The 26,420-nt window shown below is 46.7% G+C and overlaps 2 protein-coding genes across 2 annotated transcripts in view; one reads left to right on the forward strand and one right to left on the reverse strand.

Annotated features, from left to right (window-relative positions):
* Positions 1 to 26,420, reverse strand: part of ZNF394 (zinc finger protein 394) — a 481,244-nt gene that overhangs the window by 199,188 nt on the left and 255,636 nt on the right. The window lies entirely within an intron of this gene.
* Positions 9,466 to 26,420, forward strand: part of LOC136403426 (myosin-16) — a 60,625-nt gene continuing 43,670 nt past the window's right edge. The window contains exons 1-15 of the mRNA XM_066382145.1: positions 9,466 to 9,735; positions 12,357 to 12,500; positions 13,369 to 13,525; positions 14,185 to 14,212; positions 14,520 to 14,616; positions 15,217 to 15,309; positions 15,550 to 15,613; positions 15,915 to 16,013; positions 17,481 to 17,584; positions 18,326 to 18,464; positions 18,812 to 19,080; positions 20,725 to 20,895; positions 23,004 to 23,183; positions 25,149 to 25,275; positions 26,087 to 26,145. Of these exons, the coding sequence (XP_066238242.1) occupies positions 9,526 to 9,735; positions 12,357 to 12,500; positions 13,369 to 13,525; positions 14,185 to 14,212; positions 14,520 to 14,616; positions 15,217 to 15,309; positions 15,550 to 15,613; positions 15,915 to 16,013; positions 17,481 to 17,584; positions 18,326 to 18,464; positions 18,812 to 19,080; positions 20,725 to 20,895; positions 23,004 to 23,183; positions 25,149 to 25,275; positions 26,087 to 26,145 (1,941 nt within the window). The 5' untranslated portion in view covers positions 9,466 to 9,525. The remainder of the gene's footprint in view (positions 9,736 to 12,356; positions 12,501 to 13,368; positions 13,526 to 14,184; positions 14,213 to 14,519; positions 14,617 to 15,216; positions 15,310 to 15,549; positions 15,614 to 15,914; positions 16,014 to 17,480; positions 17,585 to 18,325; positions 18,465 to 18,811; positions 19,081 to 20,724; positions 20,896 to 23,003; positions 23,184 to 25,148; positions 25,276 to 26,086; positions 26,146 to 26,420) is intronic.

Raw genomic sequence — 26,420 nt, forward strand, 5'->3', positions numbered from 1 at the left:
AGCATATGCCCATTAAAAGTTCTGGCCCTGGCTGGTTGGCTCAGCAGTAGAGCGTCGGCCTGGCGTGCGGGGGACCGGGGTTCGATTCCCGGCCAGGGCACATAGGAGAAGCGCTCATTTGCTTCTCCACCCCCCCCCTCCTTCATCTCTGTCTCTCTCTTCCCCTCCTGCAGCCAAGGCTCCATTGGAGCAAAGATAGCTCGAGCGCTGGGGATGGCTCCTTGGCCTCTGCCCCAGGCACTAGAATGGCTTTGGTCACGGCAGAGCGACACCCCGGAGGGGCAGAGCATCGCCCCCTGGTGGGCAGAGCGTCGCCCCTGGTGGGCGTGCCGGGTGGATCCCGGTCGGGCGCATGCGGGAGTCTGTCTGACTGTCTCTCCCCGTTTCCAGCTTCAGGAAAAAAAAAAAAAAAAGTTCTGCTGCTTAAATAAATAAAAACAATCCTGTCAGGTGTTCAGAATTTGGGGAGCAGCAGGCTGGTGAGAATAGAACCTCAGCAGCACTTGACAACAACATGCTTGGAGGATTGGGGAAACTGAGGTCCAGCATGGGAGAAGGGAGGTTCATCCTTGTTAGGCAGATAAAATATATTATGCTCACTTTGTTAAAAATGATGCTGTCCACGTGGAAGCCTGTCACCCAGGTGATGATATTAGTTGCTCTTCTTGCTTGGGATGGGCGTGATTATGTTAATATGTGTTGGGGGAGGGCTTTCGCACCAAAAGGTTTTAAAAGGAAGAGAGATCACGTTGTTCTGGGGGAAGAGGGATTATGTTCTAGGAGGAGCCCATGCTGGAGGAGAGCAGAGAAAGGCCACGTGGAGGAGAGGAGAAGCAGCCAAGATGGCGGAGTGCTGAAGGAGAAGCCAGTTTGTGCAGAGAGAAGGAGATGGGGAACAGAGATGAATAAGGCTAGTGAGCTAGAAACTTTGATTCTAGGAAACTCAGATAAGTCAGTAGCTTTGTGAGCACTGAATGAGTGGGTTTTGGAGCTCAGTGTGTGTTTCTACTTGCCCACCAGGTGCAAGCTAGGATTAAAGATAATGGCCCACCAGTTCTTGGCTCCGTTGTTTCATTACCGACTATCCAAATCAAATGCAAATCTGCACGGGTCAAGCGGCTGTGATGGTGGCCGTGGCTACTGGCTTTACAATCCTCAAGTGTGGAGTATTCAGGCAGAGCAGGTACTAATAAAGGTCAATGGCATAATTGTTTATTAACACAATTCTTTATTGCTGATTCCATTGTCAGAATCCGATAGCATGCTGTAGGGATCCAATGATAACAGAAAGCATCTGGAAATGTTAAATATGTACTAAATGAAAGGTTCTTTGGGTTTAAGATAGCTGTTTCCCCAACCTAAACCCAGAGACACAAACAAAGGAAATCAGCTCTGTGCTAAGGTGGGTTCCTTTTTCCTTTAAGAGTATATTTAGATCCCTGGCCGGTAGCTCAGTTGGTTAGGGAGTCGTCCCAATACACCAAGGTTGCAGGTTTGATCCCCAGTCAGGGCACACAAGAATCAACCAATAAATGCACAAATAAGTGGAACAACAAATCAGTGTTTCTATCTCACTTCCTCTTTCTAAAGTCAACAAATAGTTTTATAATAAAGAGTGAATTGAGGCCTCAATGACCTAAATATGGAAGCTAAAACCCTAAAACTTTTAGAAGAAAACACAGGGGCAGATCTTCATGACCTTGAATTTGGTAGTAGTTTCTTAAATGACACTAAAAGCACAGACAACAAAAGAAAAACATAGATAAACTGGACTTCATCAAAATTAAGTTTCGTGCACCAAAGGACATTAACAAGAAACTGAAAAAGTGTACAAAAGGGGATAAGATATTTGCAAGTGATATATTTTATAAGGATCTAGTATCTAAAATACATAAAGAACTATTACAACTCAAAAATAGAAAGACAATCCAATTAAAATGGGCAAAGGACTTGAAAAGACATATTTTCAAAGATATACAAATGGTAAACAAGCACATGAAAAGATGCTCAACATCATTAGTTAGTAGAGAAATGTAAATTAAAATCATAATGAGCCTGACCTGTGGTGGCGCAGCGGATAAAGTGTCGACCTGGAATGCTGAGGTCGCTGGTTCAAAACCCTGGGATTGCCCAGTCAAGGCACATATGGGAGTTGAAGCTTCCTGCTCCTCCCCTTCTTCTCTCTCTCTCTCTCTCTCTCTCTCTCTCTCTCTCTCCTCTAAAATGAATAAATAAATAAAAATAATAAAAAAAAATCATAGGCCTGACCTGTGGTGGCGCAGTGGTATAAAGCGTCAACCTGGAACACTGAGGTCGCCGGTTTGAAACCTTGGGCTTGTCTGGTCAAGGCACATATGGGAGTTGATGCTTCCTGCTCCTCCCCCTTCTCTCTCTCTCTCTGTCTCTCTCTCTCACTCCTCTCTCTCTAAAAAATCAATAAATAAAATATTTAAAAAAAATCATAATGAGATGCTACTTCACACCCACCAGGATAAACATGATAAAAAAAAATAGTAAATGTTGATGAGAATATGGAGAAATCAGACTTGTGGATTGCTTGGTGGGAATATAAAACCTCTGTGAAAAAAGGTTTAAAGATTTCTCAAAAAACTAAACATACAATTAGCAAACTATCCAGCAATTTTATTCCTACATAGAAAGCCTAAAGAATCAGAAACAGGTTCTCAAAAACTATATGTGCGTGTCTGCCCATAGCAGCACCACTAACAATAGCCAAAAAATAAGAATGACCCAAATGTTCATCAATGGATGAATAGATAAAGAAATTGTAGTATATACATGTAATGGAATATTATTCAGCCATAAAAAGAAATGAACTGTTGATACATCTACAACATGGATGAATTTTAGAAACATACTAAATGAATGAAGCCAGGCACAAAAGGTCCTATGTTGTAAGATACCATTAATATGAAATACCTAGAATAGGTAAAGCTATAGTGTTGCAAGCCAGTGCGACTCGTAATTTTACAGGTCTCAAGTGGGAATGGTGGAGGATTAGAAAATAAACACAGAAAGAAAAAGAATGGGATCAGGAGGTCTCATTGCCAACCCTGATGGTCTGCAAGAGCGGACCAGCACCCCCAAAACACTTTATTTATAGTGCAGAGAGCAAAGCCACTTGCAAAACAAAGAGAGCTCAAATACAAAGTCACAATTCTGAGATAAACCAAGAATTCTCCCAAACGCAGAAAACCCCCCACAATGTATAACATCTTAACTTCACAAAACAAAGGGTAGAAAGAAAACTGCCTCCAGTCTCTTCCACGGACATGGGGGGTGAAATGAGTAGAAACCATCAGCATCACAACTAACATGGAGGTGTGGGGAAGGGCATGTAAATTGCCTTTACCAGCTTAATTAAACAATCAGAGGTTGTGGGGAAGAGCTTAGCCTTTTGGCTTAAGTCTTCAATTGCGTGGACTTTTGTCAGCTTGCAGAGACAGAAAGCAGATTGTTGGCTGACAGAGGTTAGGGGAAAAACTATTTAATGAGTAGTAGTGTTGTAAAGTACTGTACTTTAATCCGCAGATTACATAGACACCAAGTGCAGATGAATTTTTTTTTAAAGATTTTATTTATTCATTATAGAGAGGGGAAAGAGAGAGAAGGGGGAGGAGCAAGAAGCATCAACTCCCATATGTGCCTTGACCAGGCAAGCCCAGGGTTTTGAACTGCCAACCTCAGCGTTTCCAGGTTGACGCTTTATCCACTGAGCCACCACAGGTCAGGCGAGATGAATTTTTGAGGAGTTTATTAATTAGCCGGCTAGCTACACGGGGCACAATCCCAAATCATGTAGAACAGGGGTAGTCAACCTTTTTATACCTACCGCCCACTTTTGTATCTGTTAGTAGTAAAATTTTCTAATCACCCACCAGTTCCACAGTAATGGTGATTTATAAAGTAGGGAAATAACTTTACTTTATAAAATTTATAAAGCAGAGTTACAGCAAGTTAAAGCATATAATAATAATTATTTACCAAGTACTTTATGTCACATTTTCACTAAGTTTGGCAAAATAAATCTTTATAAAACAACTTACTATAGTTAAATCTATCTTTTTATTTATACTTTGGTTGCTCCGCTACCGCCCATCATGAAAGCTAGAATGCCCACTAGTGGGCGGTAGGGACCAGGTTGACTACCACTGATGTAGAAAGTCCCTACCATTCTGTAAAGCCAGAAGCCACGGCCAGGGCCACCATCACAGCCGCCTGGCCCATGCAGGTTTGCATTGGATTAAGACAGTCGGTAAAGAAACAACGGAGCCACGAACTGATGGGCCATAGTCTTTAATCCTAGCTTGCACCCGGCGGGCAAGTAAAAAATACACACTGGGCTCCAAAACCCAGTCACATTCAGTGCTCACAAAGCCACTGATTTATCCGAGTTTCCTAGAATCAAAGGTTTCTAGCTCACCAGACTTATTCACCTCTGTTCCCCATCTCCTTCCTTATCCCAAATACAAACTGCGTACAAACTGGCATCTCACTCAGCACTCCACCATCTTGGCTGCTTCTCCTGGCCTCCTCCACGTGGCCTTTCTCTGCGCTCTTTTGCTCTCTCTTCTAATGGTAATCTCAGGAACCAAGTGCCCAAACTCCCGCTCCTTCCCTATTTTATAGTGTAGAAATCCAAACTCTTAATCCAATATACAAAATAGGGAAGTCTCTAATACAAAGTCACTTCTCTGAGGCATGATTGGATTGTACCACCCCACATCAAAAAAGGGTGGGAAAGGCTTAATCCCAAAACCAAGCCCCAGGCTACAAGGATTCTCAACACACATTAATATCACCTGGGCGATGGCCTCACGTGGGCAGCGCCTATTTTTAACAAAGTGAGCATAATACATTTTATCTGCCCAACACATTCTGTGGCTGATTTTATAGACCAAATCAGATTCTGGTTGGGGTGGGTAAGGAGGGGCTCGTTATCCCTTTGGAGGTATACTTACTCTCATGACTTTAGAGTGAATCAGAGTATAGGAATTCTTGATTAAGGTACATAAACATTGTTTTCTAAGGTTTTTAGATAAATTCTATCTTCTTTGCTCTGTGTGGCAAGTGGCCCCAGGCAACCTTTCAGAGAATTCTAGGAATTAGCTAAACTATGACTAGATGACCCAGTTATCCTTGTAATCCAGGAAGCTCCTGCATTCTTCTCTTTCCATCCTCTACAGAAAGAAGGGGGTGAGAAGCCTGACTTTTCCTCTTTAAAATGCCATTGCTAATGCTAAGTTTTACAGTTCCTTGGCACCTTCTCACAGTTGGGTTTCTCTTGGGCTGATGAAAGTGTTTTGAAACTAGATAGAGGTGGTAGTTGTACAACATTGTAAATATACTGAATGTCATTGAGTTATTTGCTTAAAATGGTTAATTTTGTTATGTTAATTTTTTCTCAATAAAAAAAAGTGAATTAAGGACCTTGGAGGTGGAGATAGGAGTGATGGCAGGTGCCAGGAGTCAAGTCCCCCAAGCAGTTACTCCCTCCAGACCCAGAGGCCATTTCCCAGAATGAGAAGAGCACAAAAGAATCTTAGAGTCCTTTCATCCCATTTTACAAATGGGAAAGGCAAGCCCAGAAAGGCAAGGGCTTGCTCAAGGCCACGAAACACAGGGAAGTGTTTCAAACTCAAAGCTGGCTTTAGAACTCAGAGCTGGCACAGCATCATGACGCCACCACATGAACTCTGCTGGCCATGGTGGGCTGGAGGAGGCCCACAGCCATGACACAATGAGTGAAGTCCGAGCTCGGATGAGCCTTTCATAGCAGCTCGTCCGTAGCAGCACTGCTGTGACCTGGGATGCGTCCACCCGGGTCTTCCTCCTTGAGAGTCAGCCCCCGAATGCAGTTACAGCTTTAAAAAGAAAACTCATTAGCTAGCTGTTCTATTTCTGCCCACATCCTGCACCCCTGGGCTGAGGTCATCAGTCTCCCTAGAGGGGCAATGGGAGGAAGGTAAATGTCCTAGAATTAGAGCATTCACTGATCCCCCCTGAGGGACCCAGGAGCATCCAGTCAGGCCCTGGAAGGCGAGGCCAGCTGAGCCACTGGAGCCCTGAGGGTTTCCTTTCTTTTTTAAGGTTTTGCTGGCTCAGATCTGTTGGGCAGGTATAAAAGGGAATAGCCAGCCTCTGCTGGGCACCCAGTCGCTTCCAGTGTGGTCTCAGGTGGGTACCGTGGGGGATGCTGGGAGAGATGGGACATGGGGTGGGGGTTCCTGGAGGAGCCACCTGAGGAAAGGACAGGTAACGAAGAGAGATGAGCAAATGGGAGCAGGGGATGAGCATTTCTTGAGCACCTGCCTGACCAGGGTCTACAGAGTGGGCATCTCCGTCAGTGATCCAGTGGACCTGGACCTACAGGACTCGTGCTGCATCCCACAATGAGGCAGGAGCATCTGGGATCCAACCCCTGAGCAGCCCCACTTCACTGCACCACCCAGCTTGTGGGGAAGCGGGGTCGAGGGGCTGCTGGATCCAGGCTGGGTTCGATACCAGGGCTGCCTTCCTCAAACTTTGTAATGCATCTCTTCCCCTGAGGACCCTTATAGCTTTTGCATTCAATGAGCTAAATTGTTATATGTCTTGTAGGTCTTGATTTTAAAAAATAGGTCTTGGTTATCAACGATGCCTAGAAAGAGCCGTTGTCTGGGCAGGGAGAGGACAGGAGGGGTTTGGCTGTAGGGGCGCCTTGGATTTGGGGTCGTAACTGAGAAGGAGGCTGGTGGCCACTGAGGGAGGGAACCTAGTGTCAGAGGCCTGGACAGCCCTCGGGGATGCTTGGTCCCAAGGGGGTGTGTCCCAGGCCACCAGGCCAGGACAACAGCAACAACATCTTAGCTGGTGGTTCACAGCAAAACTACCATTAAAAAACCATAAGCAGCCATAATGGAATAAACAAAGAAGTTCTGTCCCTTTTTCCCCCATTAGAACAATTAAAAGGGAACTCAGCCCTAGAAGCAGTTCTGTTTTAATGGCACTTGATCTGACCTGTCCAATACTTGCATTTTCTTTTCATGTGGATTTTGGTCTCTTCTCCCTGGTGACTTCCATCTATGTTAAACAGAACCAGGAAAATGAGACAGAAAAGAAAAAAAAACAATGCAATTGAGCCAGTAGGGACAACAAATGACCAAGGGAAGTTTATGTTGCGCAATCATATCTTTCATAAAGGGGGTAGGGAAGGACCAAGGAGGCCACTGAGCTCCCAAGGTGACTTGTGGCACAGCTGAGTGAGACACAAGTCTCCTGGATGCTGGGTGAAGACTTCTCAGAACTCTGGGCAGGAACCAAGGACCCCCAGGCCGCGCTCCTCAGTGAGGGGACTCAGATCGGGCAGGGCTCCTACCCTGGGCTCAGGGATCTTCCATAGGAAAACAATCCCATCATGGTTTTCACTGCCTTTAACTGAAATGTACCATCCCCTCCCCTTTTAACATAGGCAACAAATCACCGTCACATTAGCAGTACCTGTGACTCTGTCAGCAGTGGATGTCACCGATATTGTCATATAATGTTACAAATGTTGCAAAAAACTCAAAATTTTGTTAATTCCCATTGTTGCTTCAAACAGCGGTTATTAGACCTGCTGTTAGCTTGTGTTATTTGTTGTATCAGTAGAGAAGCACATGTATTACCATATCATGCATGTTTAATACTTTGTTAATTGTATTTTCATACTCTCTGTTTTCTTGGGGACCCTATATATTTTATTACTTGAATTTAAAACATTTTATCCAATGGGACTACAGACATCACCAGCTGGCACAAGACCCCCCACTGTCCTCTCATTCGTGTTTCTATGAAATGGACCAACTCTGGGGTTGGGGAACCCAGGCTCAGTCAGAATTCCCTGAGCTGGACCTCACAGGGAGATGGGAAGAGGAGAAAGTGTCTGGCTTTGCCGCCACTGTTTGCCTTTCCTGGCTCAGCCTCCTTTGGAAACAGCAGGTCTCCCCACCAGAAAAAGCTGGGGCTCTGCGGAGGAGGACAGAGGACGGCTCCGTGCAGCAGGAGTCCGGGGCACAGCAGGGAGCCCCTCCATCTCCCGCTGTGTCATTTAAAGGTGGAGGCTGGACTCTCGGCCTCGAGAACAGCACTGCTCGCAAAGGGGCTCAGAATCACACCCTTCCCAAAACTTTAATAAGTTTCTTCACTCCCAAGAGGATCTGGGATGCCCTGACTTCCCTCTTTGCCCCTGTGAGCCCCAGATCTCCTCCTTCCTGGTGGTTTGGTGAAATGGTCTGGGTTTGAAAACTAAGAGCCACAGGCTTGACCCCAGGCTGGCCTCGTATTAAGAGAGGTAATCCCTGAACCTGGGCAATTATTTGTACCCAGGTCTCACTTTAGTTAGCATCTGGTAAAGCCTCTAGCCCCAGATCATATTAGTGTTTTTAAATGCATAAAATAAACTACATGGGGTTACACAGAAAACCAATGATATGAAAATAGTACAGTTATCAAAATAGTTTTTAAACCAATTTGTGATATATTAATTAAAAGATACTTCTTTGTTAGTAGATTTTTTTTTTAATTTTTTATTTATTTATTTATTTATTTATTTTTTACAGAGACAGAGAGTGAGTCAGAGAGAGGGATAGACAGGGACAGACAGACAGGAATAGAGAGAGATGAGAAGCATTAATCAATCATTAGTTTTTTGTTGTGCGTTGCGACACCTTAGTTGTTCATTGATTGCTTTCTCATATGTGCCTTGACCGCGGGCCTTCAGCAGACCGAGTAACCCCTTGCTGGAGCCAGCGACCTTGGGTTCAAGCTGGTAGGCTTTTCCTCAAACCAGATGAGCCTGCACTCAAGCTGGCGACCTCGGGGTCCCGAACCCGGGTCCTCTGCATCCCAGTCTGATGCTCTATCCACTGCGCCACCGCCTGGTCAGGCTGTTAGTAGATTTAAATAACAGCCTCCAACCAAAGGTCTAACCAGACCATAATTTCAAAGTTGAGATGAGAATAAATTCTATTTCAAGATGTCTGCAATCATACTAAAATAAAAGGAGAAAAGCTGTGATTCCTGTTGGGAACAAGCCACAGTCATTCTACTACTACCATGGCTTGTGGCCTCTTTTCATACCTTAAGGGAAAGTGAAAACCGAGTGGTAATGTTTTCATGACCCATTTCATGGTTAAAAGTCTTTGCTTTAACCTCTCCTGGCTCTTCTCCATAAAATGACCCAGCCTTACCTCACAGCCTTAATGTGAGAGGTAGATCAGACGAAAGATGCAGAAGTGTTTTGTGGTTGGTGGTGGGCCTACAACTCTGAGGAATTATTAGCTTATTCTGAGTTTTTAGGACCTAATGTTCCCAAGACATCCAAAGTGACATGAGAGAAGCAGCCCCCTGTCTCTCTCAGGTCATTCGCCTCAGCCCATCCATCAGTCTTGACAAACTGTCCTCGCTTTCTTTCCCTGACAGCACCCGGGGAAGTCCTGGTTCCCACCCTCAGTTCCTCCTTGCCCCTCCCTCAGCCAAGCCGCAATGCCTGGTGGATACAAAGGCGAATGTGGGGACGATGTGGACCCAATGCCCTTCCTGGCACCTCCCGAAAAGGAGAGGATTGAAGCCATGAACAAGCCCTATGACATCAAGAGGTCCTGCTGGGTCAAAGACGAGAAGGAGGGCTTCGTCGCTGGAGAAATCCAGTCCGAACAGGGTGACCAAGTCACCGTGAAGACAGTCACAAACCAGGTGAGTGGGGAATAGTCTCCAGGATGAAACTGAGCTTTGGAAGTGGCAGACTCTCAGCCTCTGCTCCCAGGCTTCTGCTCAAGAGGCAGAGTGGCAAGAAAGGCAGCTGCTACCCCTGAGTCCCGTGTATTGGGTTCAAGTTCAGCCTCAGTGACACTCAAGCTATATGGTCCTGGGAAGGACACTTTTCCTCTCTGAGCTTCGGCCATCTCACAATACTTATTCCACCGTGACAGGAGTTAGGAAAGTACTTTGTATGCTCTAAACCAGTACATGTGTATAAGAGATTATCGTGAGAGTTACTAATCTTTAAAGTGCCAAACAGCTCCCATGTGGAATCTATTTTCTAAAAGTGGAAATGAGCATCCCACCCGTTAGCGTTGCACTATGTGCCCATAATGCCAAGGACCCAGCGCTAGATATTCAGGATTTGCAGCCAGTTGTTAAACCTTTGGCAGCTTGATGTCAGCCATGGTGGAAGTATTTGCATCATGGCAATTGGCAGATGGTACAAATCAGAGATTTTTTTTCCATACAGATCATTTAACAGCACACCACTCTCTCTGCTAGCCCACACTATCTGTGAGGGAGGACTTGAGAAAGTCAATAGAAAATCTGTGTTATTAAATCCTTTCCCTGCTGCAGACTTCTGATGAGGCACTGAACATTTTATTTAATAACCTTATATAATAGGATTTATTGATCCTATTTTGCAGTAGGATCAGGGAGACTTTAGGTGACTTGCCCACAGTCACACGATGAATTCAGATTCAAAGCTAGAGCATCCGGCTCAAACACCTGAGCCCCTGCTATATCACCAGGCTGTCTCTCCCTGGTGGGCTGCAAAGGGGGAGTGTGAGGTCAGTCCTTGGTTAATTTCATGCCTAAGAGAAGCCAGAAACCTTTCATGATGAGAATTTGCAAGAGCTGAGTTTTACTTTGAACCGCCCCCCCTCCTTCCAAGCAAGTGACAGAGATGAGGCTATAGCCAGATTAAAGTGGATTTGAACATGAAAGTCAAGCTTAATTCTCAGAAGGAACATACTTTTCAGAACAGACCACTGCAGTGTTGTAAGAAATGGTGGATGAATAGAGTGGAGCCCCAGAAGCCCAGGTTGATGCAATTTAAGGACAGCACTTCTGTGAGCATCTGCAGTGGGCACACAATCTAGCCAGGTTTGGGAGAGAAAAGACTCACCCACTTGGTTCCTACGATAAAGGCAAAGATCTTCATTCCTCTGCTGGAATTGAGACATAACTGTCTGCCTATGGGTGACACCCAGAGATCTGGAAACTACTAGAAATGGACTCTGAATAAAACTCAGCGTGATTTCCTAGAGGTGCGGTGACCATTACTGGGTGGATTTTCTAAAACTATCAAGATGTCAAATTATCCGCCTATTGGACGTATCAATTATTAAAAGATTAAAAGTCCCAAAAATTCAGTATGCATTTAAGCCTCACCTCTCGAGCTATAGGCGGCTCAAAGATGTTTTTTCTGGATCATGTCTTAAGCTTTGTTCCCAGATGATGAAACTTAAGAGCTAGTGCTAATTTTTATTTACAGAAGTAAAACTGGGGAACTGGATTTGCCTGCCATCAATAGAAACTTCAGCTCTTTTTTTTTTTTTTTCATTTTTCCGAAGCTAGAAACGGGGAGGCAGTCAGACAGACTCCCACATGCGCCCAACCGGGATTCACCCGGCATGCCCACCAGGGGGCAATGCTCTGCCCCTCTGGGGCGTCGCTCTGTTGCATCCAGAGCCATTCTAGCACCTGAGGCAGAGGCCACAGAGCCATCCTCAGCGCCCGGGCCATCTTTGCTCCAATGGAGCCTTGGCTGAGGGAGGGGAAGAGAGAGACAGAGAGGAAGGAGAGGGGGAGGGGTGGAGAAGCAGATGGGCGCTTCTCCTGTGTGCCCTGGCCGGGAATCAAACCCGGGACTCCTGCACGCCAGGCCGACGCTCTACCACTGAGCCAACTGGCCAGGGCCCGAACTTCAGCTCTTAATGCTGTACATCTACTGCTCAACAGTCATTGTTGTCTTCTCTTTCTCTGTCTCTCTTGCTTGCTTAATTTCAATTTTATACTTCAAGGTGGTTTGGTAGGAGCAGGGAAATGTCTTTATTTTTTAATGAAGAAGTACATTGCTATTTAGAAGTTAGCATTAATTTCTAAAGTAGAGAGCCAAGAGTCACATCTTTGCAAAGTGTCCTTGGGATCAATGAGAAATCTCTGATCAGCTACCAGAATGGACTTGGTGGGAAGAGAAGCACAGGCCAGACGTGCTCTGAATGTAGTCAGGGACCTTCAGAGCTTACAAGGTATTTTCCATGACAACTACTTAAGTTCATATAACCCTCTCAGAAACCGGTCATGGAGGCTACTGTCATCCCTACTTCAGAAGGGAGGCGGTCAGGGCCCATACAGCCTTAGAAGTCCTCCCCATCCCACGTCGCACAGCGGGGCATGACTGGACCAGAGTTGGGCCCACTGGACACCTGGCTCCAGCTCCTGCCTGGACACCAGGAAGGTGTAGTAACTTGTGCCAGATGCTGCTGTGGCTGTGATAGTCCTATTTCCTAATTCATGTGCTGCTATGTCTTGACATCTCCGTATAGACCGTCACCATAAAGAAAGATGATATCCAGCAGATGAACCCACCCAAATTCTACCAGGCCAATGACATGGCGGACATGACCTTCTTGAATGAGGCCAGTGTCCTGGACAATCTGCGCCAACGCTACACCCACATGAGGATCTATGTGAGTGCCCGGGGCTGGGGGTGAGAAGGAAGTGGGCACGGCAGCGGTGCTCCCACTCGGACCAGAGTGGGAGGTCTTAAAGTTGAACTGTAAAGAGGCACAGAATGGGGACATCAGGTCAATATGGGTCCCAGCAAGGAGGAGGGAAAGTTTGGAAAAGTTGGATACCCATGGATTTGGCCATTGCCTGCCCTTGCTTATTCTCTGCTGAGATAATTTTTTATACTACCTCATTGATTTTTCTGATTTTTTTTTCTTACAAAATACCTTGGGGTGAAAAGAGAAGCTGATGTCTCTTGTTAAGAGTAGATCAAATCCAACTGTCGACAGGTAGGGGATCACGACCCCACAGAGAACCCTCCATATTTATGGAAACACCCAGAAGTCTTTTTGTGAACTCTCATGGAAAAATCTCCCAGATAAACTAAGTGGAGAAAGCAAGATATAAATGGTATTAAAAATTCTGTCTTTAATTTTAAAAAGAAGGTGGGGCATAGGAATGTATCTCTGAATTTGTTTATATGTGCAACAGAAACTGTGCAAGTGGGTATTAGAAAGTTCTTACCTGTGGGAGGAGGGGGCAGCACTGAGCAGTTAGGGAAACTTTTTTGCTGCATATTTGTCCTTATAGTTACTGTGTTATCTATTCAAATAATTAAACCAAAAGAAAATGAAACAAAATAAAAATTAAAGTTTTGTTTACTGAATAAAGATTCAGACATAGACTCTGCCCCCAGAGAGGACACCACTGTATCTCTTCAGGGTGGCTATGACCTCTAGTTAGGCTGCTCTGTGACAAGCTGGGACCCAGAGGGAAGGGGGCAGTAAGAAAAAGGGCTAGCTAACCATCTTCCTTCCCTCCTACCAGACCTACTCAGGCTTATTCTGCGTGACAGTCAACCCCTACAGGTGGCTGCCCATCTACGGGGCCCGAGTGGCCAACATGTACAAAGGCAAGAAGCGCACAGAGATGCCACCCCACCTCTTCTCAATCTCAGACAATGCCTACCACGACATGCTCATGGGTGCGTGGGGTGGGGCCTCCTGGGGCTCTTGTGGAAGGGGACAGATACTCCTTGGCCAGTGTTGCTCCAAATAAATTAGAACCACGTGCTACCCAATCCCAACCCTGACTCTGCACCATCTGTTGAAGTTTTTTGCTAAATGTTGAGTAGCAACAGCATATGATATTAATACCAGGCACCAGTGCTCAGTGAGTTCACTGGGCACTTGCTAAGCACCGGCCTTACCTCACACCCTATTTCATTTAAGCATCACAAAAGCCAGGATGCCGTGTTAAGTAACTTGCCCAGAATTCAAGTCAATGTTTAACCAGCCCCTGTATGATCTTGGCCATACAGAGTAGAGGCCCCATGTGGTGATTTTTATGATCACTTCTCTTTATTTTGCTTATGACTGGGTAGCTTTATAGGGTGGGACTGATAGAAGCAGGGTGGCTGGTCAATTCTTGGCCCTTTCTGCAATGATACTTGATGCAGAGGCAGGTATGTCACCATGGACCCCACCAGAACCTGGGTTTTCAGACTCACCTGGCTTCTGTGGCCACTATCCAAGTTGGCTGGGATGCAGGGAGAAGCAGACTGTTTGGCAAAGATTATATCAAATATTTAGTCTCTAAGTGTTTCCTAATTACATCTTCCGATTATTGTTTTCTTCCTGGCAGATCGTGAAAATCAGTCCATGCTAATCACGTAAGTGTCCCTTCTGTCCCTCAGTCTATATACATATAATTAGGTCTGTGTCTTACACACGTAACTAAGCCTCTCTAAGTGAATTGGTGGGACCTTGTATAGAAATCTGTAGGCAGTAAGTGGGCTTAGCAGGACTAATAGATCTGCACCTGCTAAACCAAGGGGAGCCTCCTGTCCCTCAGCCCTGCACCTGCCTGTCACACTAAAGGGTGACATGTGATCACACTCAGCCTGCACCTTGTGTTGTTCTCTCCGCTGCCGCTCCCCCCTTCATGCTGCACTGTCTGCTCCCACTTTCCACCCACAGTGGAGAATCTGGTGCTGGCAAGACTGAGAACACGAAGAAGGTCATCCAGTACTTTGCCAATATCGGAGGCACTGGCAAACAGGCCTCAGATGGGAAGGTAAGGCCGACTGGGCGGGCTCGGGGTCTGTCAGCCCAAGCCCACCCCATCCTTGGGCCCACATAGCAGTGCCTGCATAACCCACACAGCTGCTCTGTGGGTTAGGGACATTTTACAGACAAGAAGACTGAGGTTTAGAATGAAATGACTTAGATGGTGTCACACAGGGAGAAGGTGGCTGCCAGCCTGTTCTCCTCCCACAGGATGAATTCTGCTGCCCAGGCCACACCTTATGAGCTGGCCCTGCAGTGCAAAGAACATAGCTGGGCCAGGGAAAGCTGTCCAAAGCTGACAAAGAAAAGGAGGGTTGGGAGACCAGGATGCCCAGGGAAGGGTTTCCACCTCACTCGGGCATCTGTCCATCAAGAACAAAGAGAGAAAACAACAGCTAAGAGCCCAGGCCTGTCATCCGCCAGGTGCCCCTCTAATGCTAGAGGCTGCAGGAAGACAGTCATCAGGCAGTGGCTCTCCTCCCAGGTCCCCTCCAGCCCCAATTTTCCAACCACCCCGACCTGTTCGCTTCCTGGTTCCTGGAACATTAGCCATGTCCCCAGGCAGTAGCCCACAGGTTACCCCGTTTGCTGTTTCTCTTTGGGGCAGGGGTCCCTGGAGGATCAAATCATCCAGGCAAACCCTGTGCTGGAGGCTTTTGGGAATGCCAAGACCACCAGGAACAACAACTCCTCTCGCTTCGTAAGTGTGAGCAGCGGCAACATGGGCCCCGGGGGTGGGGGAGGGGTCTCCTCACCCATTCCAGGTAAGTAACTTGGGGCCGCTTTAAACACTCAAATGGAATTAGGCAAGCCACGACATCTTCCCAAAGATTTTTATCAGGGGGCTGTCAATGAGTGACTGTGGCCAAACCCGGGCCATGTTACTTCCCTAGAACTACACATACCCCCTCTCAGACCCTCCCCTCTCTTCCCGGCTCAGGGCAAGTTCATCCGGATCCACTTTGGAACTACAGGCAAACTGGCTGGAGCTGACATCGAGAGCTGTGAGTCAGGCCCTGTCGGAGGGTTCTTTCAGGCAGAAGCGACTCCATAACATGTGGGACTCAGTGCAAAGGGACAATGAGGGCCTCCAATTCAAAAAGTATTCGGGGCCCTTCAGCGCAAAGCCTGCCTCCCACCCTGCCTGTCTCCCCTCCAGCTGCAGTCGGGCCCCCTGAAGCCGCGCATCTGGGGAGAGGGAGGGATGAAGCCAGACTGGCCGTGACGCTGGGCTTTATGGAGAGCAACCCTGCACTGCAGGCAGAATGGGCTGAACTTACAGGCATTTTGCTCATTCTTTTCCAGATCTCTTAGAGAAATCTCGTGTCATCTCACAGCAAGCAGCTGAGCGGGGCTACCACATTTTCTATCAGATTCTCTCTAATAAGAAGCCGGAACTTGTTGGTAAAGATCCTTATGCCTGTCTGCCTGCCCCTTAACTCACTTTTCGTCTTTTTTCAATAATAAAAAAATTCCCATTTTTCTACAGAGCCCAGGATTCTGCCTGAATCCCTTTAATTTAGCTATGTGAGTAGGTTACAGGGAACATTCTCAAAGTTCTACTCACATCTCATCTTCACAACAGCTCTATGAGGCTTAACTCCACTGTTGGCCCATTTCACAGATGGGGCTGTGGGATGCCTGCCACTCACGGCTGAGACATAGTCCTGGGATCTGGAGCTTTAGACCTCATGTGTCTTGGACCTGCTGCCTCTGAGCCCGTCTCTACTCAGACAGCAGTAGAGAGGTCAGCCAGGGGCCACTGTCAGCCCCGCCAGGGCTTGCCTGTGCGGTGACAACAGGCTACTCCACAGCTCAGACTGGGTGCACTGCTAGGCAAGCGGAGTGCCCTCCTCCCCTCAGCTGCGTGCCCTCCTCCCCTCAGCTGCATGCCCTTGGGTGGGCACCAATGTGCTCAAGTGACCTTGGTCAGCCTGCACAGTATGTGGGGAGCGGGGGGTCAGGGATGAAGCCTCAATCTTCTGGGTACACACCTCCTGACCCAGCCAGAGACTAGGGTTTTGGACACCATCCTCACTCACGGGTGGGCTTTATTAGTGTTCAACACAGTGTACTTTTAATTAATGGATGGCATTTTGAAGTTGGGAAACTTCACATAAAAACCCAATTTCCTGGTTTGTCTGGAGTAGCAGAGGATCTGGTAGCTATGGGTCCGCTCTCCAGTGTGAATGGTGGTGGCCCCTTTGGATGGAGTTCAGACTCTCCTGTTTATCACACTCCCCACCATGCCCTATTGCCTCTCTGGTGCAAGAGTGACAGCCTCCACTTATCTTCATTCTTGAGCTATAGTTTTTCTCAATAGTAGAGATAAAAGGAAAAGCAAGTATTTCTTGTACCCATATCCCTTTCAAAAGTGAAAAAATAAAGACCAAGAGGGACACACATTTGAACAAAAATTAAAGTGAGGGCATTTCTTTGTGAAAGCAACAACATTCCATATGTATTATATGAAGTGATTATTGCTGCCCACTGCAATCATATGTTACCTTCTGCCTTAGGGTTTGACCTGCTCTTTACAGGAGAAAGGAAGAAGAAAGATACAAATTCATTTATTCCAAAACTATTGTTGGGTGCCTACTAGGTGCCAGGTACTGAGCCAAATGACAGAAGATACACCGAGTCCCTGAGACACTCCTGCCACTCTCAAGCTCCTCATATAACCCTGGCCAAGTCTCCCATGACTCTGGGTGATCCCAGCGAGAAGGGGCATGACTTATTCAGCTCTGTAACCACCACGATGCCTACCATCACATTTGGCACATGAGAGGCATTTAGAGATATTGGGTGAAAATGAAAGAGAAGAAAGACACAGGTCACCAAGCTGTTAACTCACTTTCCTACTCTTGGCAGAGACTTTGCTGCTGGTCCCCAATCCTAAGGAGTACCAATGGGTGAGCCAGGGTGTCACCTCGGTGGAGAACATGGACGATGGGGAGGAGCTGCAGATCACAGATGTAAGTGGGTGGGTGTGGTTAGTGAAAGACAGTCATGATGGAAACTTTGGGGCCTGCATGCACTGCCATCAGAATTGAAATGGGGGTCCCTTAAGAGTTGTCAGGGAGCAACCCAGCTTTTTCCCTGGAGATTTCTGGGGTTGAGTTAGCATTTCCCCACCTGTCGTAGCAAGCAGTTTCTCTTTGCAGTACTGAACTAGAATTCCATAGGGACTAAGGGGCCGTACAGTCCATACATTTGTTTCCTCTTCCCAGTCCAGCTAGACATTCCTCCTACTCCCTCTCCTTCTCCTGCTCTCACAGCACTGAGCGCCCGTGACTTCTGTTAGGAGTATTTGTGTCATCTCACCTGTTTGACAACACACTTGATTCCTGATGCATCTTTGCCTTCCCTTCTCTCAATACCTAGCATGAAGCCTTAACAATAATAGTGATGAATAGTTGTTATACCATCTCAGTTCTTATGATTATTTAGTCCAGTGTCAAACACTGGACTAAACATTTTTACATCACTCTGATTTACCCTTCTGACCATTTTGCAGATGACTGAACAGAAGTCAGAGAGGTTAAACAAATACAGTGAGCATTTGGTCTGGGCTCCTTGGAGAAAAACAGACCTCCCTGATCAGAGTGTGTCTGACCTCAAGAGCCACCATCATGGTGCAGTGGCAGTGTTGGGGCCTTCACTCTGGAATGAGAAACCACAAGGTTCTCAGTTTTCTCCTCCCTGTGGTCTTGCAGGTTGCCTTTGATGTGCTGGGCTTCAGCGCTGACGAGAAGATGGGTGTTTACAAGCTGACAGGGGGCATCATGCACTTTGGCAACATGAAGTTCAAGCAGAAGCCCAGAGAGGAGCAAGCTGAAGTGGACACCACTGAGGGTAGGTGTCGGGCTGGGGCCAACCAGGAGTTCGGCGCTCTCCAGGGCTTCGTGCACATGTCAGAGACATGCTGTAAATCAAGAATGTTCCTTGGATGTCCAGACAGTGATATTCTCAGAGAGACATGACAGAGAATCAGAGACATAATTTTGGTTTCTGTAGTCTGCTTTGCCACTCGACCTTGAGGAAGTGTGGAAACCATTTCAGACCTCTGTTTTCTCACTGGCAGCATGGCGTCTCCTCCACCCTCCCTCACCCCCTTCCCCACCAAAATAGACCATACTTAGCTTCTACACACCAGGCACCACCTTTCCGTCACTCACCTGTTCCTTTCTGTCCCTGCTCAGTGGCTGACAAAGTCGCCCATCTCATGGGTCTCAATTCCGGGGAGCTCCAGAAGGGCATCACCAGGCCTCGGGTCAAAGTAGGCAACGAGTTTGTGCAGAAGGGCCAGAACATGGAGCAATGCAACAACTCCATCGGGGCGCTGGGCAAGGCTGTCTACGACAAGATGTTCAAGTGGCTGGTGGTCAGGATCAACAAGACCTTGGACACCAAGATGCAGAGGCAGTTCTTCATCGGGGTGCTGGACATCGCTGGCTTCGAGATCTTTGAGGTGTGCCTGGCCTTGCCTTTCGTTTCTGCTTTGGGGTGGTCATCCTCTTCTTATAAGTTACTTTTCACCAAGGTTCTCTTGTTTCTCTCCTTGGACCTGAAATGGGCCGATTTCAGTCTGCTCCTGGGCCTCTTATTTTTGGCCTCCAGTTTCATTCTCATTTGCCTATTCATAAAGAATAGTAATGAATAGAATGACTGGTGTGCCGCAGCCAGCCTATACTGGCTCACAAGAGCTTATTGTTACATTTTCTGGAATTTTGTAAGCTGGTTAACATCACGTTGATGATACACCGTACATGTAAACCCTGGTTGAGCATTTATACCATGGGAATTGGCCAACACTACAGTCAGGCTTTTTTTTGGCGGCGGGGGGGGGGGGGGTGAAGAGAGTTGACTTTTGAGCACAACATTGGTGGCCTCCCACTTCTTGCCCACAAAAATAAAACTCAGTTCTCATCACAAGACTAGTTGTGGGTCAGAAAGATTTTACCTTTACCTTTATAATTGGAAGCAGTTTGATTAGTAGACTGGTTCTGGAGTCAGACTGGCCACCGACAGGTTGTGTGGCCTTAGGAAAGTGTCTGTCCCTCACTGAGCTTCAGTTTTCTCAACTCTAAAATGAATAGGCTGGAGGAGATGGAACTCTTAAAATCCATTTCAGCTCTGCTATCTTATTGTTCTAAGATTTCTACTAGCCACAGATGGTTTTCTTTAAACAGCTTAGCCCAATTTCTTTCAAGTTCTAAAAGGCTAATTTGGCCACTGTCTACAATAGAAGAATTCAATTTCATAGGTAGAAGGAGCCTTAGAGTTTCTAAACTGTGCTCCCCGGAGTCCTGAGCAGCCACTGCCAGTCAGCAGGAGTGGGACCAGGGGAGGAGGAGGACACCCTGTGCCAACGGCAGAGTGTGTGCAATGAACAAATAGGAATCTAATCCCAGCTCGCCATCTCCACGCTGTGTGTGTCTCTGTTTCCCCATCTATAAGTGGGAACGCTAACCATTCTTGCCTTCTACAGTTTTTAAGCAGATGCGGCTCAGCCCAGGGTCTGACACCCACAACACGTGTTCCATGAATATTGCTCTGTGATTTCAATAGCGCCTCTAGTTACACTTGTTTTTAAAATGAGTCTTCAGCATGGGGTTTCATTTAGAGAAAGTAGTTTCTGACTTTAAAAGGTGGGGGGAGCTTATAAATCCCTCAAACCTCTTCATTCTACAGCTGAGGAATGAAAAGAACTACACAGGGAGAGAGCTGTCCAAAGGGACAACAGGGATCAGATCCATAAGACATGTCAAATAATTTCTACCCCTCGAAAGAAAATGGTTCTTTCATGAAGAGTTTTGTTAGCCCAGTGGGGCCGGAGTCTGGCTTCCTAGGTTTTGGTCCCACACTGGCAGCAGCAGTGTGGCCAGGGGCACATGCTCAAGCTGCTCTGTCTCTGCAGGGAGGCTAATGGAGAAGGACTTCTCGCAGGGCTCATGGGGCCACTGATAAGGTGGTTGGTGTTGAGGCATTTGGGACAGTGCCCGACACAGGTTGGCCCTTGACAGATTTTAGCTCTGCTTGCGGCTCATCACTTGGTCCTTGGAGAGGCGCTGTCAGAATCTGGGCTGAGACCCCTCTTTCTGTCCTGCCGCAGTTCAACAGCTTCGAGCAGCTGTGCATCAACTTCACCAACGAGAAGCTGCAGCAGTTCTTCAACCACCACATGTTCGTGCTGGAGCAGGAGGAGTACAAGAGGGAGGGCATCGACTGGGTCTTCATAGACTTCGGCCTCGACCTGCAGGCTTGCATCGACCTCCTGGAAAAGGTAACCTGCTTCTTGAGGGAGGAGCTTGGAGAGAGGTGGGGCCCTGAGCAGGCCTCACACCAGGAGGGAATTTCACTGGGGTTGACAGGGAGGCAGCACCGGGACTTGGGGAGTCGGCAACACTGCTAATGACCTTAGCTGGTCTGACCTCTAGCTTCTTCTCTGCAAAATGAGTACAACAGTGACTGTAGTGACCACGGTTAGTTGGGTTGTTGTATGCCTTAACTCATTGGGTCATCACAAACTACTGGATAAATTATTATAACCATTTCACAGATAGGAAAATTGAGGCACAGAGAAGGGAAGTTACTTATCCAAGGTCATACAACCTATGAGTGGCAGAGTCAAGCTATCTAATAGTCTCCCCTGTAATCAATCACACCATGGGGATTTTGACGTTGTAGCAAATGGCCTAGTTCAAGAATAGATATTGTTTGATTAAATGCAGAAAAGGGATAGAAAAAAGACATTAACAGGATAGATCAGTGGTAGTCAACCTGGTCACTACCGCCCACTAGTGGGCGTTCCAGCTTTCATGGTGGGCAGTAGTGGAGCAACCAAAGTATAAATAAAAAGATAGATTTAACTAGAGTAAGTTGTTTTATAAAGATTTATTCTGCCAAACTTAGTGAAAATGTGACATAAAGTACTTGGTAAGTAATTATTATTATATGCTTTAACTTGCTGTAACTCTGCTTTATAAATTTTATAAAGTAAAGTTACTTCCGTACTTTATAAATCACCATTACTGTGGAACCAGTGGGCGGTTAGAAAATTTTACTACTAACAGAGATACAAAAGTTGGCGGTAGGTATAAAAATGTTAACTACCCCTGGGATAGATGACCAAATTTTAACAAAATCTGTTCATAGTTTTACACCAGTGTTAATTTCCTGGTTTCCATTATTGTACAGAGTAAGTTGTGTTAGTATTTTGAGAAGTTGAATGAAGGGTATATAGAAATGCTTTAAAAATATATTAAAAAAGAGGCCTTGGCTGGTTGGTTCAGCAGTAGAGCGTCAGCCTAGTGTGTGGAAGTCCTAGGTTCCATTCCCAGTCAGGATACACAGGGGAAGCGCCCATCTGCTTCTCCACCCTTCCCCTTTTCCTTCCTCTCTGTCTTTCTCTCCCCCTCCGGCAGCCAAAGCTCCATTGGAGCAAAGTTGGCCTATGCGTGCTTAGGCTGTGCGCTGGCCTTCATCCTCCCCAGGCACTAGAATGGCTTCAGCCACATCAGAGCAATGCCCCAAATGGGCAGAGCATCACCCCCTGGTGGGCATGCTGGGTGGGTCCCGGTCGGGTGCATGCGGGAATCTGTCTGCTTCCCCACTTCTAACTTCGGAAAAATACAGGGGGGAAAATAATTAATTAATTAATTAAAATATATATTTTTAATAAAAAATAATAAAATAAAATATATATAAAAGATAGGATATATCTTTGACCCTTGAGAAAAACAGAGTCTCCAAAATCAGGCTGCGTGCATGATTCACGCATCCCCCAATACCTACATATATCTCCCTGTCCAGCTGTCACCAAGCCTGGAGCATTCCCATGCTTGAGCTTTGGGGGTAAGTACTGCCTTCTTTCAGAAGTCTTCTGTAAAAATCCAGACCCTCCACAGAAAGGAAAATATTAAGGCACTAATAGCATTAGGAGTGCCCTTTTTGTGTGTGAAAAGAGACGTAGAGCAACCTGAGACCCCTGGGTAGCCAGGAATGTCATTGAGGAGGACGAGTAGATAAAGGCAGATAAACACAGAGACGTCAGATGTTACTGATTTCACCCTTTTTCTGAGGACCAGACTTGCCTCACACCACTGATTGGGTGAAGTTAACATTTGGGGAGCTATCTGCCCCCTTCAGACTTCAGTCTTCCCTTCTGTTGGACTTTATGAATTCTAGCCTCTTTCAAGTCTAGATGGCGACGGCATTAGAGGACCAAACCATGGAGCGCCAGGCACTATTCCCAGAAATCTGAATCCTGGCCACATGTGTGTGTTGGGGGGGGGGGGGGTACCCATCCTACTAACCTCAGGCCAACACCAAAGTGTCCCCTTTGGGATCCTGTGGTCTATTCTAATACCATCCACTCCTCTTCTCTTCTAGCCCATGGGCATCTTCTCCATCTTGGAAGAACAGTGTGTCTTCCCCAAAGCCACCGATGCCACATTCAAGGCAGCCCTGTATGACAACCACCTGGGCAAGTCCAACAACTTCCTCAAACCCAAGGGAGGAAAGGGCAAGGGGCCCGAGGCCCACTTTGAGCTCGTCCACTATGCAGGCACCGTGAGTATTACCCTGGGACCACCTGCTGGCTGCTGTTCCCTCCTGCTATCATAGGTCCATCCTAACACCCCTTTCCTGAGGTTTCCTGCCTCCAACTAATACAGTCACCATAGAACAGGGTGATCAGCTCATTGTTTGTTTGTTTGTTATTTAGAAAATTAAATTTAACAGGGTGACATTGATCAATAAGAGTACATAAATTTCAGGTAAATATTTCTATAGCATATCATTGAAATGAACTCTGGCTCATACTTCCTCATCCCTTCTTCATCTAAGAATTCAAAAGCTATCCGGCCAAGGATGCCTGCTAGGGGGTGATCAACTGTTTGTGCCTTCAGAACTGCCAGGGCCACACCAATGTCTATGGCCCTTCGCTTGACAGCTAAACTTCAGTCTTGGTCAGAAATGAGAACACTTGAAAATAAAAATTCATGAGCCCATTAATTATTCCCCAAACGATTAACTCATCCTTCTGACAGCTTTTGGCTGCCAAACGAACAAGGTGACACCTATGGACTGGCTTTTCACTCATGACAAACTCAGTCCTTGGAGAAGGGGGAAATTTAGTGCAGGCAGGACTCGTGAATTATTTGAATAATTGATAGGGGAGACAACATTCGTCCACTCAGCTTATAAGAATGTGCTTGGCTTCCTTGGGATGTCAGTATTGCTATAAATGCTGATGTTCCTGTTACTACGAGAATTTATTGACCCTCCTTGGGTTTAACTGCATGGAAACAGCCACCTTAGCACAGAGCTGAAGGAAGTTGCTGATGGATTGAGCACCAGGACCAATATTTTATAATCTCATCAACCGTAGCAATGTCAATTGCTTGCAAAATGAATAGTGCAAACATCTAGAGGGAACAGCAGGCTTGGGGCTGAATTGCAGTGCCCCATGTCATCTCCTCATCTCCTCTTCTCTGAAATGAGAAGCAGTGGAATATTCAAAGACTAATGGAGGCTTTGCACTTCCAAGGGCCTCTAAAATAAATCCTAGAGATGACAAACATCTATGCACCATATACAAGATGAAAAGCCCAAAGGTTTACACTTCTCAACTGCTGTGTTGGTTCTTGGTATTCAATGGGAGGATTGAGAGGCTCCTTCCTCTTTGCCTCTCCAGCTTGGGCCACATTGCAAATGGAACAGAAATTTGTGGATCTCCAATTACCTGGACACAAGGAGCCCCCAGTTCTAAATGAATGGTGTGTCCCCCCATTCCACTAGGCCATGGCCCAAGGGATATGTGCTCCTCGGCAAGAAGAGACCAAATGCTCTTGTAGGGAGTTGTTCACTCGTCAAGGCTAGTCACTGACAGCAAGATCAGCTCACCTAAGTAGAAGATCCAGGGGTCAGGGAGGCTCAGTGTAGCTAGCAAAGCAAGACATGCAAGGTGTCACAGCCACCAGAGAGTAGTTGGGAGTCCTGTTGTGTGGGCAAAGCCCAGAGGTAGAGTGTCCTAGACAGGTAAACTGCAAATTCCTAAGAAAGCAGATGATGGGCCTGACCAGGCGGTGGTGCAGAGGATAGAGCGTCGGACTGGGATGCAGAGGACCCAGATTCGAGACCTCGAGGACGCCAGCTTGAGCGCAGGTTCATCTGGTTTGAGCAAAGCTCACCAGCTTGGACCCAAGGTCTACTGTAGCCCCAAGGTCAAGGCACATATGAGAAAGCAATCAATGAACAACTAGTGTGTTGCAATGAAAAACAGATGATTGATGCTTCTCATCTCTCCATTCCTGTCTGTCTGTCCCTATCTATCCCTCTCTCTGACTCTCACTCTGTCTCTGTAAAAAAGTAAAGAAAGCAGATGATGGGACCTTTACCTGGAACATTCCAGGACTCCAGACAAGTAATCAGGACAAAAATGGAAGCACCAAAACATGGGAGATTGGTCTTGAGAACTGAGAGAAGGTAGAACTGTAGGTAGAAATGTAACCACTGGCCTTTACCCCTTTCCAGGTGGGTTACAACATCACAGGCTGGCTGGAGAAGAACAAAGACCCCCTGAATGAAACAGTGGTGGGCTTGTTCCAGAAATCAACACTGGCAATTCTGGCACTTCTCTTCAAAGAAGAGGAGGCTCCAGGTATGGCTGAACCCTTTGTTGTGTCCATTCTCCCTGTGGACAAAATGGAAAGAAAGAAACAGAGCTTCTATATTCAACTCTTCTTGAATGAATGGGTGGGTGGGTGGGTGGGTGGATGCATGGATGGATGGATGGATGGATGGATGGATGGATGGATGGATGGATGGATGGATGGATGGATGGATGATATGTTGCTTGAGGTAGGCCTTGGAGGATACTGCCATAGATGTATGGAGATACATCCTGGGAAACTTCCATCAACTGAATTGATCATAAAACCCATATCACCTCTAGGCAGACCATACTGCTTTGGAAAAGTTGATGCCCAAAAGCTCTGTGCTTATTTTCTGCTCCCTGCTCTCCTTTGTCTGAGGCAAATGCCAAGCCCAGCCTTGCCTTTCACCCAGTCCAGGTTGTGTGGCACATAGGGGAACACCCAGGGTGAGAGCCGCCCAATGGGGCTGCCACTCAGTGGGACAATAACTACAAATCTCCTTTGGCTCAGAGATGGTTTCACCACCAACATGCAATTCTTTAGATGGTCTGTGGGCTCTTTCTCCTCCCTAGGCAACGGGGACTGTGCCAGTCCTAAATCACAAAGGGCTACACACTCTCTAAGGAGCACAGCATTTGGCAATTATGCCACACACAGCCCAGTAGCCTAACCCCTGGTACATCTTATTTTCCTGGTGGGAGGACCCCACTTTAACTAGCCTCCAAAAAGGCCTTTTTAAAACCAGAGAATGTATGTTCTTGAGACAGCCACCCATGTTGGGTGTTGCTGTGAAATGTGTTTGTCTCTCTTCTCCAGCTGGAGGCAAGAAGCAAAAGAGAGGGTCCTCCTTCATGACAGTCTCCAACTTCTACAGGGTGAGTAGGGGCTGCCTCAGAGGCCACCTTGCATTCAGAGCACCTACCCCACCCTCTTCTAATGGTATGATGGCCTGGCTACCACCTCACAACCAAGGACAGAATAACTTCATTTCTGTGACTATGGTGGCTTTTTGCATTCAAAGAGTCTGTTTCCTTCTGAAGATGGTCACAGAACCCCAGGACCATAGAGCAGAAAAGACCCTCAGAGATGGTCCAGTCCAACGGTACCATCATTTCAGACTGAAACCCAGAGAGTGATGGGACTTGCCCAA

Source organism: Saccopteryx leptura, chromosome 4 (genome assembly GCF_036850995.1).
Source record: "Saccopteryx leptura isolate mSacLep1 chromosome 4, mSacLep1_pri_phased_curated, whole genome shotgun sequence".
Lineage (NCBI taxonomy): Eukaryota > Metazoa > Chordata > Mammalia > Chiroptera > Emballonuridae > Saccopteryx > Saccopteryx leptura.